The sequence below is a fragment of the Ammospiza nelsoni genome, chromosome 16 (assembly GCF_027579445.1).
Source record: "Ammospiza nelsoni isolate bAmmNel1 chromosome 16, bAmmNel1.pri, whole genome shotgun sequence".
Lineage (NCBI taxonomy): Eukaryota > Metazoa > Chordata > Aves > Passeriformes > Passerellidae > Ammospiza > Ammospiza nelsoni.
The window spans coordinates 18,579,770-18,598,755 of NC_080648.1; the positions used below are offsets into that span (position 1 = coordinate 18,579,770).

General features: G+C 47.7%; 1 protein-coding gene across 5 annotated transcripts in view; it reads right to left on the reverse strand.

Moving 5' to 3' along the window:
- The window catches only part of NR3C1 (nuclear receptor subfamily 3 group C member 1), a 61,661-nt gene that overhangs the window by 7,955 nt on the left and 34,720 nt on the right, over positions 1-18,986 (reverse strand). For all 5 annotated transcript variants that reach the window (XM_059483280.1, XM_059483283.1, XM_059483282.1 and 2 more), the window contains exons 3-7: positions 16,315-16,478; positions 12,363-12,479; positions 8,470-8,748; positions 5,823-5,967; positions 343-473 (exon numbers count right to left, since the gene is read on the reverse strand). In XM_059483280.1, the coding sequence (XP_059339263.1) occupies positions 343-473; positions 5,823-5,967; positions 8,470-8,748; positions 12,363-12,479; positions 16,315-16,478 (836 nt within the window). The remainder of the gene's footprint in view (positions 1-342; positions 474-5,822; positions 5,968-8,469; positions 8,749-12,362; positions 12,480-16,314; positions 16,479-18,986) is intronic.

Below are 18,986 nucleotides of genomic sequence, written 5' to 3' on the forward strand. Positions count from 1 at the left end.
CAGCTGCAGCCCCACGGGGCAGGGGAGAACAAAGTCACTGGCTACCAGTGCTATCGAGAGAGGGGAAAAACAACACTGTGAAAGGTATTTACACATAATCACTTAGATTAGCTTAGTTTATTTCTGTATATTCTAAAAGCACGATTTTTGCCACTGCCCTTTGAACTTCCATGCAGTACAGACAGAATTTACTAAGCTGTGACTTGTTTAACTCCAGCATACCCTACCTAAAGATAAAACCAGCATGTAGCATACTGTACAAATCTATCTCACAATACCTACTGCAAACCCACCACATACTTGTGCAGAAGCAAAAAGCTTGGTATTGAGCTGTTCACCTACTTGTAGAGAGGAGAAGCAAGGTCTTCATGCAGAGATACTCCTCGTAGGAGACTTGCAGGCGGGACAGCTCTCGGGCCACCATGAGCATGTGTTTGCATTGTTCATACATACATGGGAGATTCATCCTCTGCCTGAGGAATAAAAGCACAGCAGTTAGGGCAAGGTCAGGCTATCTGCACGCTCTGCTCTGGTTTTCCATGCTGCAGATGAGGAGCTGTACGTGACCCAGGGCACAGCAAGGAGGCTCCATTCCCAGGGTGTCCCTGAGGTGGCTGCCCTGGTGGCACAGATCAGTGCTGGCCTGAGGGCAGGAGGAGCCCTGTGACACCCTGAGTGCCAGGGCCCTCACAAAGGGAGCCTGTGTGCACCAGGGACCCAGCAGCAAGCTCTGCTCTCAGCAGCCCCAGCACCAACGCGGCACAGAAATCAAGTTCAGTCCGAGCTCCCCTCTCATGTTCCCAGGGAAACACGATGGAGTGCCACACTAGAGCTGGGATTTCTCTAATTCTTTCAATGCCTTTGAAATGTGCACCTAATTTAATGCATGTTTATGTATTTAGGAGTATCTTCCTGTAACTCCTCAGTTTTCAAAGTGACTTTATACTTGTGCCCATCTGTGTTCCTGAAGCAATGACCAGCACTGCAATTAAACTTCATTATCTCTGTACTGTAATAAACTTGTTTCTAAACATAAATGGAAAATCATGTTGACAAGCAAAGGCAAATCTTGGAATCAGAATAACAAACATTATGTTTTTGTATTTTGTTTTCCTATTTCAATGAAGCCTTGCATTAAGACAGGAACTGCTTTTATCTAATACCTCATCTGGCACAACAATCTTGCTTATCTGTGCTCTTACCGCTGGTTACTGTGAATATTGCAGAATTAGTTTTGAGTGGGAAATGAAGAACAGACTAATTCTGAACAGTATAAGACAGATTTATAATTTTCCATGGGCTTTCTTTTGTAGAGAAAAAGAAAAGCAAAATAACTCCATGTAATGAGTACACAATCTCTCTGCAGTGATGCCAGCACCTCATTTTTTGTTAATAACGTGTCACCTTTCCTTGGTGTCACCTATACAGCATTATAATCTACACAGAGACAAAATGGGATCCCTGTGGGAGTTACGAGTAAGATTTGGTTATGAAACAACAATTCCTCCAAAGCTGATCACTCTTCCATTCTCTCTCCCTCAGACCTTCAGGAGGATTATACAACGTTCCCTCACAATCTCCTGAGTGAAAACAGGGTTGGCCCATTCTCAAGGTGCGAAACCCAGGGGGATTCTGATGGCTTTGGAAAGATAGAAACACAGACTACTGAAACAGCATTGAAGCAGACCAAGCACTAGGGTAAAACCCCAGCATTTCCAAATGCAGCTGTTGGACAATTCCTTCCCCACGAAGCTGGGCCATGTGTGGCACTGTGCCACCCCTGCAGCTGCACTGTGGGCACTGAGAGCAGCCCGGACACCCCAGCCCCAGCTCGGGTTCCACCCGCAAGGAGCAGCAGAGCACACGAGTGAAGCTGCAGGACACAGGAGTCAGGCCCTGCTGGGCTCTGGGACGTTTCTCAGGACACCTGGCACAAAGCCACACTTAGCCAGGTGGCAAACGCTGTCCTGGCCCCTCGGGGCTGTACCAAAGGGCATCTCACACACTTCACATTGAGTAATTTAAACCCATTCTCTGCCAGGGCTCAGCAGTTTTCCTCATGTAAAACTGTGTCCACTTCTGGGCAGAAGGTTAAAATAAACATTATGAAAGGGGTCAGCCTGCTGTTTGTTTCTGCCTGCTGGGAATGCAGGCCCATGCAGGAGGCTGAGGATGCAGAGGAAGGCACAGAGCTTTGGGCAGGGCCAAGGCTGCACAAGCTGCAGCTCCCGGAGCACGGGAACAGCCACGGCCCCTGTGCCCAGCCAGGCTCTGCCCCGTGCCCACTGACAGAGCACAGGGAGGTGATTCACCAGCCTGTGCCAGGTCCCAGCGCTGGCACAGCTCTGGGAACAGCTCCCAGCCAGCCCCATCCTGGCCAGGGCACATCAGATGATCTCAGCTGGCACGGGGAGCTGTCCTGGGGACACAGTTGGGACAAGGGCAGGGCCCAGGGCTCTGCCTGCTCAGATGCCAGCTGCCCTCCCTGCCCAGGGCACTCACCAGCCCCACATGTCCCACACAGAGCAGGGAACCCTTCACGAGGTGCTCATGGAGCAGGCACAGAGCTGGGGAGGACAGCACACATCTGCCTTCCCTGGGCACCACCACTGAGCAGGCTGCTCCAGCTGAACCCCCCTTGCACCCTCAATGCCCACCCCTGTGCCCAGCCCAGGCCCGGCAGAATGGGGAACGGGGATGGGCAGAGGGATGGACATGGGGATGGACAGGGGGAGGGACACAGGGGGATGGACACAGGGGGATGGACACGGGGATGGACAAGGGGATGGACATGGGGATGTACAGAGGGATGGACATGGGGATGGACACGGGGATGGACAAGGGGATGGACATGGGGATGGACAGGGGGAGGGACACGGGGATGGACACGGGGATGGACACAGGGGGATGGACATGGGGATGGACATGGGGATGTACAGAGGGATGGACATGGGGATGGACATGGGGATGTACAGAGGGATGGACATGGGGATGGACACAGGGATGGACACAGCAATGGGCACAGCAGTGGGCACAGGGATGGACACAGCAATGGGCACAGGGAATGTACAGGGGATGGACACAGCAATGGGCATAGCAGTGGGCACAGGGATGGGCACAGCAATGGGCACAGCAGTGGGCACAGGGATGGGCACAGCAGTGGACACGTGGGTGAGGGAAGCACGGCAGGGATTTTGCACTGCTCTGAGTTTCCTCAGCAAAGCTGCACAGCACTAAAGCCCAGCAAAAAAGATGCTGCTGTTCTGAAAACCAGATGGCACCGACTCCACAGAAGGAGTTACAAAAGAATGCTGGGGGAAATCTTCGGGGAAAAAGGGAACTGCCAAAGCACTGCTTACAAAAGTGAGCTCACTTGTTGTTTTGCTGCTCCTGGGCAGCAGCACAGCCACCCTGCGTGGCACACGAGAGCAGCAGCACAAACGCGTGACCTCACTGCCCCCAGCAAGGAGCTGCAGTGACGAGCACAGCACCAGAGACAAATCCTGGGGCCCAGGACTTCCAGGAACTTGTGTCTCCAGCTGGACAGCAATTAAATGGCATCTGCTACTCGAAGAACACCACTGTGCTCGGCCACTGTGCTCACTGTAATTTTGGGCACCCTGTGATATACCCAGAGGACGAAAGCTGAGACAGAAGCAGTGCCAGCTCCAGCAGGGCATGTTTTCAATCACAAACTGGGGAAACAGTTATACAATACTGCAAAATCACAGGTTTAAACCCTTTCCAAGTACTAAATAATGGCCTAAAGCCTAAGATTTATTCAGCTGCCAAACTTTTCAACAGCTTGAATCAAGTTTCATGTGTATGTGTATAAAAACACGTATAACATATATAAAATTGCCAGCTAGTATAGACATACCTCCATAAAAAATAAATAAATTATAGGAGTACAGACATAAAAGTGGAATATTCAATAAATATTAAATTTTTAGGAGAAGACTGAGCAAATGACTAATATGCCAGTTTAAAACATAAGAAGAGAATTTAATCCTCTTTCCTACCACAGATTCTGAGCTACTGGATGTTGCTGCTCCATGTAAGTAGCAGTAAATACACAGGAACACCCTGGACAGGGCTGGCACCAGGATAAATGCATGAAGGACTGATGCTGCTCAATGCTTGAGCAGATACATGAGGCTAAAGAAAGCCTAATTAATCCCATAAAGAAATCAATCAGTAAGTGCAGTTAAGTCCAAGTGAACCATCAAGTCTTGGAGTTTCCCTTTGTGAACTCTACTGAACAAGAGGGTAAGTCCTGAGAGCCCAGGAACAGAGGAAATGGTTTCTAAACCCCCTGTAAAAGCCCAAGGGAATTGGGCAGGAGCAGCTGCCCCTCTCTGCAGCCACGGCCGTGTCCCCAGCCCTCAGCTCGCCTCCCCACGTGGGCACAAACCCAACCCAAGGGAATTATTTCTGTCTGCCTGCCCACGAGGTCTCCCTTGGTGTCTGTCAGGTTCTACCCGAGGTGGCTCTGTTTTATTGAGGGATGGGACATAAAAAGTTACGACCAGAGAGTTTTATGGAGAACCTGTAGCTCACTGGAAGGAGCTGCAGCGCTCTCAGGCAGCTCAGTGTTTTATTGAAAACAAATGTCACTCTGATCTACGATTCACCAAACTGTAGCTGGATGGAATCTGGGAATTGCTGTTTGCTGGAACAGCATTACCCTTTTGTTTCTGGAGGTTTTCAAGAGTTCCAACACCTAGCAGTGAAGCTCTGTGGTTTTGACCCACTGATAAAACAGCAGGAGACCTCTGGCTTACAGCAAATTAGATGTTATTGCACTTAGTGACAACATCAATTATTTCAATTCCACCATATAGAGACTATTCCACTCCAGGGACACATTCTTAGCACTTTAATAAACACAAGGACATAGATGGGCCCTCACCTGCCATCTCCTCCTTAGCTTTTTTAAAAAAATATTATTATGAGGCAATGATTACAGTTTATAAAAGCCTGGATAAATATTCACAATAAAAAAAAGCAAGGGAATAAATAAAGATGAACTATAAATCGCTGATCCCACAGAAAATGTAACAATTATTATATTTTTTTAAAGCACAGAAAATATTTGGGATTTTGAAGTGAAATACGACCAAAAATATTAATCTGTGCCAAAGCAGGCTAAAAGTACTGCCTCCATATCAAAACCAGAAAAGAGACAGATGAATAAGATCCAACCACCTCAACAATCTCAAATTCCCTCTTCCCCTCTTCCACAGCACAGAATTACTGCACAACACAAGCCTGGAAAAGTACAAGGAAAACGATGTGTGGTGCAAGAAAATATATGTTCAAACATTCCACCAAATTCAGCTTTGCTTGAAAGTTGACAACACAGTTCAACAAGAAAATATAAATCAGGCAGGTTGTTCCATCTTTAAGCTTGTCTTTTGAGCCCTAATTCCATCAGACCAGACAGAAATGTTTCACTCTGGCAAACTCCAAGGGCCATATTGCCACTTTGATACACTAAACAGACAGAACATTATGCAATTTGCCAAACTTTTCTCTCCATCCCAGGCATATTTTTAGCTGTGACTGTGTTGGCTCTGATAAAATGAATGATTCTAGTGAATGGTGCAGGAACAGTCACAATATGGAACCTTAAAGCACAAACACCTCCCACAAAAACTTCTGGATATAAATACACTTAATATCTCAATTACCTTCCGTTTGACTTAGAGGGAAATGCGAAGCAAGCTGCTGAGAACACCAGGGGGAAGGAGAGGTGCTGGGGTGTCTGTGAGCACTGAGCAGCCCCCCCCCAGCCCAGGCACAGCCCAGCTCCCACTCACTCGTTAATGATCAGGTCTGGAGCAAAGCACAGCAGGTTGCCATTGGACTGCTTGTAGGATCTCCAGCCTAGAGCAAAAGCCATCAGGAACATCCAGGAGTACTGCAGAAGGGTCATTTGGTCATCCAGGTGCAAATTTCGGAAACCTGGGGAAATACAAACGGAGGGGGGATCAGCTGCAAAAAGGCAACAAAGGACAAAAAAGTTGCATGGCTTGGAAAGGGAGCAGGGTTGTGAGCAGCACAACTGCTGCTATCAGTTAACTGTGTTATCAGTGCACACGTACTGCAGGGAGTAAAAGAGATGTAATATTAAAAAAAATCACAGTAGATATGTGTGTGGTTATCTGGAGCTGATGGTCAGTCAGATACATCACAAAGGCAACAATTATAGTTCACACACACTGTAATTCACTGGGCTGCCTTCCAAAAATAACAGGGTTAGCTCCTTTTCACAAGAGCAGCCTGCTAGACAATAAATGATTTAATATCAAATGTTGTTCTTATTCAACAACAATTGCACACTGAACCTACAAAATAAGCACTGCACTAGTTACCAGCATGAACTGCTTCTAATCTCACATGTAGCATGAACAGAGCCAACTGAAGAGGGAGGAAATGAGTAAAACCTGGCAACTGGTTCCTCAAAGAGTCTGAAAATGCCACCAGCCTTGGATCTGCAGCATCAGCTCATATCAGATCCAGCCTACACTTACCAAGAAACCATCGTGCCATACGGAGCCATTATTAGAGCCTGAATACAAGTTGATTTTATCTATTTTTATTAAGCATCTGACATCTAAAGAGCTCATAACATCTGAAGAGCTGCTTCCTGAAGCTGTGCCAACAGACAGAGCCAGTGGATGAACGTGTAACTGACCTGGTGGGTCCAAACACAGCCCCTGGCTCTGGAGCCACCAGCAATGACCAGCTTCTGCCTCCACATTATAAAGAAAGGGATTCAAAGTGACTCCAGTTTTTCTGGGTCAAACCTTGAAATGTGTGCTCAAACCCTCCCCAGGAAAAGGTTATTTTGAAATCCCAGCTAAAGGGTTTGGCAAGGAATGCTGGCGTGCTGTCAGCATGGCTGATGGGCTACAACGGGAGCAGGATATACAAATTAAACACTCATGAGGAACCACCTCAGCAAACAAAAGAAAAGAGATAAAAATGATAAGAATAGTTGCTATTAATGTAGCTATTAAAGAGAAGATTGGCATTTTCATTGAGAGCATAAGCCCTAACCTGAAGGGCTTGGCTAATTACAAACATCTCTGCTCAGCAGAGATGATGAACAGAGAAGTGTTTTATAAAATGGAATCTAAATCTGGACCTGGGAATACCAGATGGTCTCCCAAAAACCTGTCCCAGAAGGAAGTGTGTGCATGTGAGCCTCTCCTGGAGCAGACTGAGCTAATTCAGCACAAGTGCCCAGTGCAAACAGCCCTGACACAGAATGCCAGAATCACTGAGGGTGGAAAAGTCCCCCAGGATCACTGAGCCCAACCTGCCCCACCTTGTCCACCAGACCCCACACAACTCTCCAATCACATCTCTGCTGGACACAGATGTATTTGAGTTTTCCAGCCTTTCTTTCCCACTATTAATTTATTTCCCCTGCTCAAAGAGACACAGTTATGACTCATAAATCTCATTATCAGGCTTTTTTCTTTTTTTTTGGCAGACCTGTTCTGTGATGTTATTTTTGGGCAACCTATGCGTCACGGAGGTGTTTTTGCCAGGGATTTTGAGAACAGGTAGTGAAGAGCACTGACAGGGGTGAGAGGGAGATAAACACTGGGCTTTGTTCTGTAGGAACAAACACCTTCAGCTCCCCTTGGCCCTGGCCTCTCCAAGACGCATGCCACGTGTCACGTCCAAGGCTGAGATCTGACAACACTTCTTCTGTGTGTCACTGCATCTTTAGGTGGGAGCTAGAACAGCAGCAAACCTCCCTCTTTGCCCAGGTAGGACTCAGTCTGAGCACAGCTGGAGAGAAAATAACACCTTGACTTCCACCCTGGAGCTGGACAGTGATGGGGAGTCAGGAAAGACCGACCCATGAACGCAGAGCCAATGAGCCAGCACAGTGATGTTGGGCTGCAGAAGTCAAGAGAACCTCATTACTAGAAGTATTCAAGACTTAATTTAGTGCCCAGAGCAGCTGTGGCTGCCCCTGGATCCCTGGCAGTGCCCAAGGCCAGGCTGGACAGGCTTGGAGCAGCCTGGGACAGGGGAAGGTGTCCCTGCCACGGCACTGGGTGAGCTTTAAGGTCCTTCCAACCCAAAGCATTCTGGCATTCTGTTAATCTGAGGTGGAGACAGAGCTAATACAAATAGTTCTCTGTAATACTTTTACAACAAATATCCATTTAAATAAGAATTTCAATATTCAAAGTGTTCAAATAAATTAACCTAATTTGTGGTAAATAAATGTTTGCATCTGCAAGTTTTTCCGCTTTTCTGCTCCGGAAGCACCTGAGCCGTGAAGAAGCCCCGGTACTACCAACAGTTCACGTGCACATCTTTGAGGGCAGAAATGCAGATTTAGGTTGAGCAGGGAGCCAGGAAGGCAGGTTTAGGTTGAGCAGGCAGCCAGGAAGGCAGGTTTAGGTTGAGCAGGCAGCACTCCCTGTGCCTGTGCCTCACCTGGGATCGCCTTCGCCCACTTGACCGCAGCGACCACCTGGCGGCCGCCCAGCATGTTGAGCGTGGAGAGGATCCTCCAGCTGGAGTCGGGCAGGGAGCTGTCGTAGCCTGAGTAGAGCACCTCGGGCTCGATGACCTCGAGCAGGGACACCAGGGTGGGCGTCAGCTGGGGCAGCGAGGCGGGCACGATGCTCTTGCTGCCGGCCGCCTCCGGGGCCTCGCGCGCGCCTGCCGCGCCGCCCTGCTGCAGCCCCTTGATCTTCTTCTTGGTCTTGCGGGCTGCAAAGGGAGGGGAGGCACAGGTGAGGGCTGGAAACGGCCACGCAGAGATAAACACGGCAGAGGAGATGCTGCTCTCCTCCTCACACAGCTGGCAGCAGGGCAGCGGAACCCGCACGGCACCGCTTTGCAAGGTCAGGAATTTCACACTCGTTCCAAGCAAACTCCCAGGGAAAATAATACCTTACGTTTTAATAAAAGTCACATTTATGCCAATGTTTCAAAATGTCCAGTTATGTCTGCAAGTACCTTACGAGGCTGACCCTAAAATGCAAGGCTGACCCTAAAATACAAGGCTCAATGCCACCACTGGAAAGATCTGCAGGACTGCACACTTTAAAAGTTCCTTTAAATAGCAAACATAGAAACTAGGCAAAAGAAAGGAAAAAAAAATATTTAATGGGTAAGAAGTTACTGGATCTTTTGAGCCAGGGAAAATGTTTTTTTTTCTAAAATGCTGGGCAGGAGGAGCTTTTTCTCTTGCCAGCTCTCTTGCATATAAATCACTGCTGCGTAATTAAACCATAAAACTCATTCGCCAAATAAATAAAACATCACAGAGAGATGTTAACTGTAAACTACAAAAAGTTGGAGCAACAATTTTATTAGCATCTTGTCCCTAACGGAGTCTCCTGCTTGGCTCTGGCTCTCCTGGATGCAGGCGGCCACACGGAAGGCGCTCGCTGTTTAACAGAGCCCAGACCAGCCCAGCCCCTGCCCTGGGTGCCTCAGCTCATCAACTCATCAACTCATTTCTGCTCTGCAACTCCCAAGATAAATCTGCAGCCCACAAAAGCATCAGGTAATGTGGTCGTGCATTCCAAGTCCCTCCTGAGCTGTTCAGAATCCCCAAAAGGCACCAAGGCAGCCCCAGATCCCCCTCCTGGACCTGCTCCCACCTCTGGCTGCCACAGAGCCTCCAGAAACCAACTGCCAACGACAAGGAACCCTCCACAGACCTTGCACAAACTGCATTTTCCCAAAGTTTTGTAGACTGGCCACATGTGCCAAGCCTGCCATGAGGGAATAGCAAGAGTTGTTTCCTTGGAGCAAAGAGCTTCTTGTTATTCTCATCTCAATTTTGAAATGGCTGCTTCAAAATCCTTTCATATTCTGGCTTTTTTTTGCCCCTTTATCTGTGTTCTGAAGAGCAAATGAACTGCTTTGACTTAAATTTAGAAGCACATGCCTTCAGCTTCCTGCAGACACCTGGATGGAGTATTTCCAGCCCAGAAAGCCTGATAAAATTATAATCAAAATAAACAGATCTGATAAGACAAACTATTATGCAAGAATTTTTATCAGGCTGTTTCCAGTCCTGACTTAGATATATAGCTGTACCTCACAAAAAAAAAAAAAAAAAAAAAAAAAAGAAGGTTGAGATGGTTGAGATAATGTATTTAATTGCAATTAATTTTCAATAATAAAAAGACCACTAATTTAAAGTCAGCTCCTTAGGGCACCTTACAGGAGATAACCCCCACAGATAAACTCAGCATGGAGAGAAAAGCATCCAAGATTTTCTGTTCAAAACAAACAAAACCCCCCCAAGCCCCAGGCTCCTGCAGTCTGGCATCCACCAGGCTGCAGAGGCTTCCTCCTCCCTGCCTGGGGGCAGATGGCCCCAGCACCTGAGCCAGGTGGGCGAGGGACCTGCCACCACCCCAGGGCCACCAGGCACTGCCCTCCTCCACTGGCAGCCAGAACCAGCCCGCTGCAGGGCAAAGAACTGGAAAAATATAAAAATTCCTCAAAAAACTGAAATAAATTCCAAGTGAAGATTGCAGAAAAAACTAATTAATTGCCAAGTTTAACTGTAAAATGCAGCATGAAAAGCCAAAAAAATTATGAGACTGTTTTTTTACAGGCATAAAACTTAACAATAAATCTTTTCTTCCAGCACACCACAAAGGGAGAGGGTGCCAAGGAACACCAATTAACAGTGGGAGCGGAAATGAGAACTCAAGGAAATAAAGGCTGGAGTACAAAATATCATCTTTGTGCTCTGTAAATCTCTGGTACCTGCAGCCTGACAGTTTGATGTTTTTCCAGTCCCCTACGCCCCAAAAACCATGCAATAGAATAAAGAAAGTTCCAGAAAAGGATGATATGCAGGGCTAAAGGGATGACTGATGGACCTGAGGTCTTTTCCAACCTTAATGATTATAAAAAACACGAATAGAAAATTATCAAGTGACTAGAAAGAGCCACTTTTAATGGGTCAATTAAAATACTGCATGATAGAATGAATGAATGAATGAATGAATTTAAATATAAATTCATTTTCTACCCAATAGCTAACAGTGAGATCCACTGTAGGCACCAGAAACTGAGAGAAACCCAAAACAGGGCAGGCTCCTGGAAAAAGTCCAGCAGGAAGCCAGGAGAGTGCACCGGGCCCAAGGATGGATGGGCTGGACACTGAGGTCTCTTCTGACCTTCCACTGGTTTGCTTCAACCATTGTTCATGCACTGGGGATGCAGCTGGGGACTTTTCAGAAAGAAATTACTGTCTAAAAAACATGCAAATTTAATTCTCTTTTGAACATCAGTCATTCCTAAACTGTGACCCTAAAATAGACAAGATAAACTGGATTTTAGTCTGTTCTGCACTTTATGCTGCCTCCCAGTTTGCTTTTCTGCATGACCACTTCTCCATCTGTTCAGATCTGTCCCAAAAATCCTTGTTTTCAGGGTGTTTTTCACTCTTTCACACTACTCTGGGTTCTTCCATTTTGTGCTCCTGAGTTTCTAGATTCCTTTTCCCTCTCAGCCATAAAAGTTTCCCTTTCCCCACCAGTCTGTGCTTCATTGATCTCTTTAACTTATCATTACACCTCACCAAGGATGTTAGCACTCACCGAAATGAAATTCTGTTCATCCTTGGAGCTGACAAATACATCTTTGACATTTTTATTTTATCTGACAATTTTGATCACACACGTACCACCAGGATAACTGCACCAGTAAGTGCTGCGTTAATCTCTGCTGCTCAGGGAAAAATAGCAAACATAAAATGAAGCTGACACTAATAAAAGTGCTTTATGCCATTTTACAAGTGCTGCTAAATCTCTGGTTGATGTGGCCTTCAGATTCTCAGGAGTCATTCAGGACTCAGCAGAGAACAATGATGTGGTGGTATGTTAAAATGTTTAACCAACACTTTCCAGAGAGATTTTGTCAGATATTTAAGAAGCATCCACAGCATGAACAGAAGTATTTCAATTTTCCTAAGCTGGAAGATGCAATCCCCACTCCCATCCCTGTCCATGGTCTCAGAGCCAGGTCACTCAGACAGCACACCCTCCCACAGGTGTCACCCCTCCCTCCAGGTGTTCTCCTGGAGCTCTGCTGTCCCACATTCCATGAAAAAGCCACGAGACGTGCTGACAGGGATGGAGAACAGCCCCTGTTTGTGTGCGTGCCTTATCTGTGCTGGACACACAGGAGAAGGTGCAGCACAAGCCCTGCTGTGTCGCCGTACAATGCCCAGAGAATGCAGCACGGACTGAAGCTGCCCCCAGCAGTCCCCCAGAGTTTCCCCAGAGTTTCCCCATCATTTCCCCATCATTTCCCCATCATTTCCCCAGCAGCCCGGCTGGCAGGGCTGTTACCTTCCAGGTTCATGCCCGCCTGCAGACACTTGCGGTAGCGGCACGCGGGGCAGTTCTTCCTGCGGATCTTGTCGATGATGCAGTCGTTCCTGCCCGCACACAGGTAGTTGTGCTGCCCTGGCACGAACACAGACAGACAAACATCAGCTCCCCACGCACAGACCCTGCCCCAGTGACAGTAAGGAGCACAGCAAACCTTCCCTCGCTGCACTGTCTGCCTTGCAAAAACATCGGTACCCACTGATTTCACATATCCAAAGCATTTCTCATGTTTAGATCTCAAAGTCAATACATTTAGGTAAAAACATTATTTTCTATTTGTTAACACCAGGGAACTTCTATTTTTAAAACTATTTCCCCTTGCATTTACCAAAGCCGCCTTCTCCAGTAGGTTTCCCATTTCTGTAAATAGTTTGACAAGAGACATAAATAATGTGCACAAACACAGTCTGAGAAAACACTTGTAAACGTTTCTACAGAGCACAGACACAGCTTCATCAGCTGGACAGTCGTGAAACCTTCCTGGAACTTACAGCCTGACCTGGACAAACCAAACTCTCTGACATTTTTATGGATTCACAGATTCAGAGCAAAACTGGCCCTGAAAACACAACAAGCTGAAGTACATAAATTAAAATAACTGTATTGCTTAGCTGCTTAGAGCAGGGCAACAGAAGTACCTATTCTTAATTATATGAGTTATGTGAGTGCATGAATGTCTGAATGTAACTTATTTAGGGAAAGGTATTACCAAAGAATAGATCCTTCTCCCAGACAGGGGTCAAGGAGCATGTTTTTCCAGAGGGCAGAAAGCTGCAGCCTGCGCTTTTACTCTGTATTGCAAAGTACTGACAGTACAACATTGTGAGAAACAAACAGATTTTCCAAACACTGAATTATTAACAACAGAGTCCAAGAGTTTTCTCACAGGAAAACAGCTTGGAGAAGGAATTTCTTACAAGTCAGCTGTGAAAATTATGGGCATGCAGAGTTCATTCCTATGGCTTTGGCCAAACTTCTCCTGTGAAGCGTCTCAAGCTGATATTCCAAGGAATGTTTTTCTGAATGACTGCCCCACCTCTTCCACTCAGGGAAGAGGAGCCTTCCTGACCCTTGTGCCAGCTTTGTGTTTGATTAATGCAGACAACAGATCCTCCACTCACCATTCTGTTGCCATTAGCATCCTAACACACAGAAACACACACAGAACATGAACTGATGCCCATGTGCCAGCGCTGCAGAGCAGCAGAGACAACAACAGCTCCCTGTCCCTCCTGTCTGATGAGATCACAGTTCCACACATCAACACAGGCACTCAGGTGAGGGTCCTGAGCTGCTCCTGAGCTGCTCCATTCTATTTGCACAAATGCTTGGTTTCTTGTTCTTACTGCTCACCTATTCCTGCCTTTCCTAGGACCAAGCTACACTATTTCTTTCTATTACACTAAACCCAAGCCTCTTGTCCCATGACCATTTGGGGGAGAACGAAGGGAAGTTGGTGCTCCACGTCCTCCTCCTGCCCAGGGCTGCGGAATGTGCTCCAGTTCTCTCTGCTGCTCAAACCCAGGCACTCCACAAATACTCTGCTAAAAACCAGGGGTGAGCCAAGGCAGGAGTTTCCAGGGGGATCTGGGGCACACAGGGGCATTTTTCAGAGGCTGGTCAATGCCATCCCCATCCTCATGCCCAATCCCATCCCCAATCCCATCCCCATCCCCAATCCCAATCCCATCCCACCCACTGCCTCGCTGGCACCGGGGCTCTGACGCACTCTGGCACCAACAGCTCTGGGCCCATTTGGGCACAGCAGCCCAAAAAAGGTTGGGAATTGCAGACAAAGGACTCTGGAGGATGGAATGGAAAGTGCTGACGAAGAGGCTGATCTGGAGCAGAGCAGGAGGGAGGTGTGAGGAGCTGGGAGGATCCAGGCTGGCACATTGGGTGAAGGGCTGGGAGCTGAGCAGGGCTGGGGCTGGACAAACTCAGCCACAAGGGCTCTGGGCTCTGAAACACCACGAAATCAGAACTACAAAAAGCTGTCTCTGGCCAGCCTGGGCTCCCGCAGAAAGACCTGTGAGCCTGAAGAACTGCACATAAATCGACAGCTGCTGTCCCACCTTCACCCTTCCTCTTCTCCTCTGGTTCTACTCTTTGCTGAAAAAATGCACTTTATACTGACTTCTAGACACTGACACTTCCAGTTTCTGTGACTATTTCTGTCCCAGTACACAGGCCTGGAGGCAAAGGTGGAAAAAAGGGCTTTGGCTGAAGGCCGGATAATGAGTGTGCAGAGTCAGCTTGATCTGAGCACTAACAGGTGCCTGGCAGCCACTAATAAAAAGGATATTGCAGAAACAAATTCTTTTTACATGTGTTCCTAATAAGAAAAATGCCTATAAAAGACAAAACCGAATTATTTGTTCCTTAAAGTGAGGACTAGGACTAACGGATCCTGGAACAGTCCAGCACATCCATGTCATGGAATGGAAGGGTTTAGGGTGCTCAGCCCTTGGTGCTGTGGCCCAGCTGACTCGGTGGTGATCCATCAAAGGCTTCACTTGATCAACCTGGAGGTCTTTTCCAACCTTAATGGTTCTGGAATTCTGTGAGAAGTGGGATAATTTGTGGCACAGTCAAAATGAAGGCAGAGGTGAGCCTCGAGGAACTACTGCCACAAGCCTGTTTACATTTTTAATACCAAGACAGCTGATTTATTGTGTGTCAAACCCAAAAGGAATCACTGGGGTGATTCTCTCCTGTATCAATACTTTTGTGATTTATTTAAGCTTGAGAACAGGCAAACCCATGGCTATGGCACGTGTCCAGCTGCCTTACAAACTGTCTTCTGAGGGATCTCTGGTGACCATGTTTTAATCAAAGGTACAGAAGACTATTTGCTTTGCACTTGAGCTCATGCTGCCTTGTTATACCTCAGCCGCCACAGAGCCAACAGCCCTTTGTGACCAGCAGAAATCACGACATGAACTTGACTTTGCTGTCCCTCCGAGGGGCTCTGCCCTTCCATGGAGCTCCCCATGGCACCTGTGAGCCAGAACTGGGGAAAGTGCTGCTGCCGAGGGCTGAATGGGGGTTTGTCTTTGTCAAAGAGCCTTCCCTCTCCTCCAGTGACCCCAGCTGCACAAATGTCAGCAGAAAGAGCCTGGTTCAGAGAGGGCTGCATGAGGCAGGCACGGGACAGGAAACCCTGAGGGCCAGAACTAGGAATGATGTTCTCAGACCTCAGGAATCGCCATTTTCCCAGAAACACTGGGAATACGCTCCGGTTTTTTTGCACGTGATACTGCAGCACAGTCTGATCTTGAGGTACAACCTAGTCCCTCACAAATGGCTACTGACGCACCCAAAATCCACACAGCCCTCATTCACATTAGTTTTCCATCATCTCTGCTTTCCAGAATGGTTTTCTCTAATCCCAACTGGACAGAAATCTCAGTGATCCAATCCCACACACGCCCCTGGTACCCCGTGTCCCTGCAAGTAACACCCAGGGACATGGATGCAATTCAACCAACGTTGTTTACAGGAAAACTACAACAACCTCACACACAACACATTTACCAAGTTCCATGTAAGCCTTCTACACAAACCAACTAACCATAAATTTAAAAATCACAAACTTTACGAATCTATTCCACACAGACAAATATCTGTATAAAACCAGGACAAATAAACAAAAACAACAGTGAAAGAACATGAAAGAGACAAAAGCCAAAACAACAATAAATTCTTTTACACTGAGTGAATGGGAGCATTTTACCAATGTGAATGGAATCCATGCTTTGGATAATGCACCATTATCAATGTGATTTACCATGACAAGATCAGTGATCTAATGGGTGGCTTGTTCAGCAGGACTCTGGCAAAGCCATGGATGCTGGGTTTGAAAATGGATGGTGTGTGTGGGGATCTCGTATTGATGAGGAGGTCCTACCTTCCACTGCCCTTTTGAAGAAGACTTTGCAGCTGCCACACGTCAGGACACCGTAGTGGCACCCCGAGGCCTCGTCGGAGCACACCAGGCAGAGCTTGGGAGGTGGTCCCGTGGTTGCTGAAGTTGTGGATGGAGAAGAGCTTACATCTGACCTCATTCCAGGGCTGAAACAAAGCAGAGAAACACCTTTAATTGGGATGGAGGGGAGCACAGCTGCCAGGAACAGCTTGGTGGGGCAGCTCTGCACACAGAGAGCACCAGAAACAGTTAAACAAGGACTTCTGTAAAACCCCAGAAAAGCTGTATGGATTTTTCACGGCCTATTTGGCTGCATCAAGATTCCTTCCCTTACACGTTTCTGAAGCCAAGTTTCTTGCACAATTATCCCAGCCTTTAAAATTGACTCTTTAAACACGCTCTTACTGCATATTGTTTCCATTACTGCCACATTCCCTGCAGTCTGCACAAGGGCTCCCTCCCAGCAGCACCACCGGCTGCTCCACTGGGATGCTGTTATGCAAGGAGCTGTGCAAATTGGGCCATATAGCAACAAATATTCACAGTAACACGTGATGGCTTCACCCCAGCAGTTTGGGAGTAGAGCGAGAAATACCCCTCATTTCAGGATTTGGATGTAAACACCCAGCCCTGCCACAAATGAAGGATTGGTTTGTTAACAACAAACAATCCATCCCAATCACCTTGGAGCTGCTCCTAATCCTCAGGGCTGACCCAGCAGTGCTGGGCCAGGGCTCAGGGGCTGCTCTCATGGTGGCTTATCTTCTCTGCTCTGAAGGGAGCTGCATGGCACTCGTACAGACCAACCCTGATCCTACAGACCAAGCAGGCACTGCCCCACAGCCCTGGAAAGGCCCAGCTGTTGTGTTCGTCCACACGAGGAAGAACGTCCTTCCATGGAGGTGGCAGGCACTGGAACACCAGGAGGTCAAGGAGTGTCCCTCTCTGACACATCCCAAACCCTCCTGGGCACGCTCCTGCCTCCCCTGCGCCGGGTGACCCTGCCTGGGCAGGAGGTTGGACTGGATGATCTCCAATCCTAGCCATTCTGTGATTCCCAACTAAGTTTGAAACGCCTAAAACATGATTTCTATACTGCCTGCTTCACTTGAAACTGATTTTCACAGAAAATCCTGTTCACCAGGGTTCCAGCCACTCTCCAGATGAAGCTAGAAAAATGACACTTTTATTTAAGGTTTTGGTGCCTCGCCTTGGAAACTCTCCAGACCATCCACGTTCCCTGATGTGGGTTTAGCATTTGTATGTGGGATGGCTTTTGCATGGAAAATTCCTTTTCCCTTCCTCAAGGAAGTCTGACTAGATTTGCTCACACATTTAAAAAAAACTACAGCTCCAACACGCTCACGCAAACCCTAAAATTCCATCCCAAATGAAGACATTCCAACACCTGGGAGCTCTGCTTTTGCACAGGTCCATATGTCCCATCTCCAGAAATGGCCCATCCACCGATCCAAAGGATTTTGCCATTGTGCTGGTCCTTTCCTACAGGGATGGATTGAGGCAATCAAAAGACAAGGAGCAGGATCCTCCCACTCAAACACAGAGGGATCAAAGTCAAACCACAATAAATGTGTCAATGAAGTTCTCACTTTGACAAAAATGGAACCAGAAGGCAGAGAGAAGTGAAAATTACTTGTGTTAGGGGGAAAAAATGAGACAGCACAGGCAGCGAAGACCTAAGGATGTGCAGAGCCCCTAAAAGCAGAGTCTGAGCTGGGGAGAAGCTGAGCTGTGTCTCAGAGCAGAGAGGCTGAGCAGAAGAGAAAACCAGACAGGAGCACAGCAACAGCTTCAAGGTGCTGCAAGAGCAGTGGGAAGGGGAGAGCAGAGCAAGGGTGGCGCAGAGCCCTCAGCAGCAAAGGCTGGCAGCAGGAATGGAGGAGAATGAGTCAAACCTGAGGAAAAAGGGAAGAAAAAGGCCCCTCTTTTCCCAAAGGGAAGAATGCTTCTCTCCAGAACTTGGAAAAGAACTCAAATCTGTCACATCGCTGCTCTGCGCTCAGAAGCATCTCTGGAACGCTCAACACTTCTCCTCCGTGGCTCTGCCACGAGGCTGCCAGCCCCCACAACGTGTCTGTCAGCTGGAGAGGGCTCACTGAGGGACCACATCCCTGCCCATCACCCATGGCACGGCTTTCCTGGCTTCTCCAGTTAATGAATCTTCTTTTAAAGAGCTCTGATAAACCCCTCTGGTTGCACAATGCACCCCGCAGCACGGGAGCCATGGCAGCATGAAACCCAAGCCAGTCCCACCAACTCCACGCACCAGTTCTGAGCACAGAGCTGCAGCTCGTGGGGCTGCAGGAGCTCACACATCCTGGGAAGGCAGCTGAGGATCCACCTCTGCTCCTGCTCTGCTGCTCCAGGGGACCCCAGGAGGAGCCCAGACACAAGGGGAGAGCCTCAGGCTTGAGAGCCACCTTGGTTCTCTGCTCTCTCACAGCTTTCCTGTCTGACCATCAGACAAGTAATTCTGACCTCAAGCTTTGCTTCCTTTCATGTGATGCACATATTACTTTCTTCTTTCATTTTTTTTTCTTCTCTCCCCAGCTTACTGATACGTTTGGAAAAAGAAATTTGTTTCTCTACTTTTAGACTGTCATATGCAAAAAACCCCCACATAAAAACCCCGA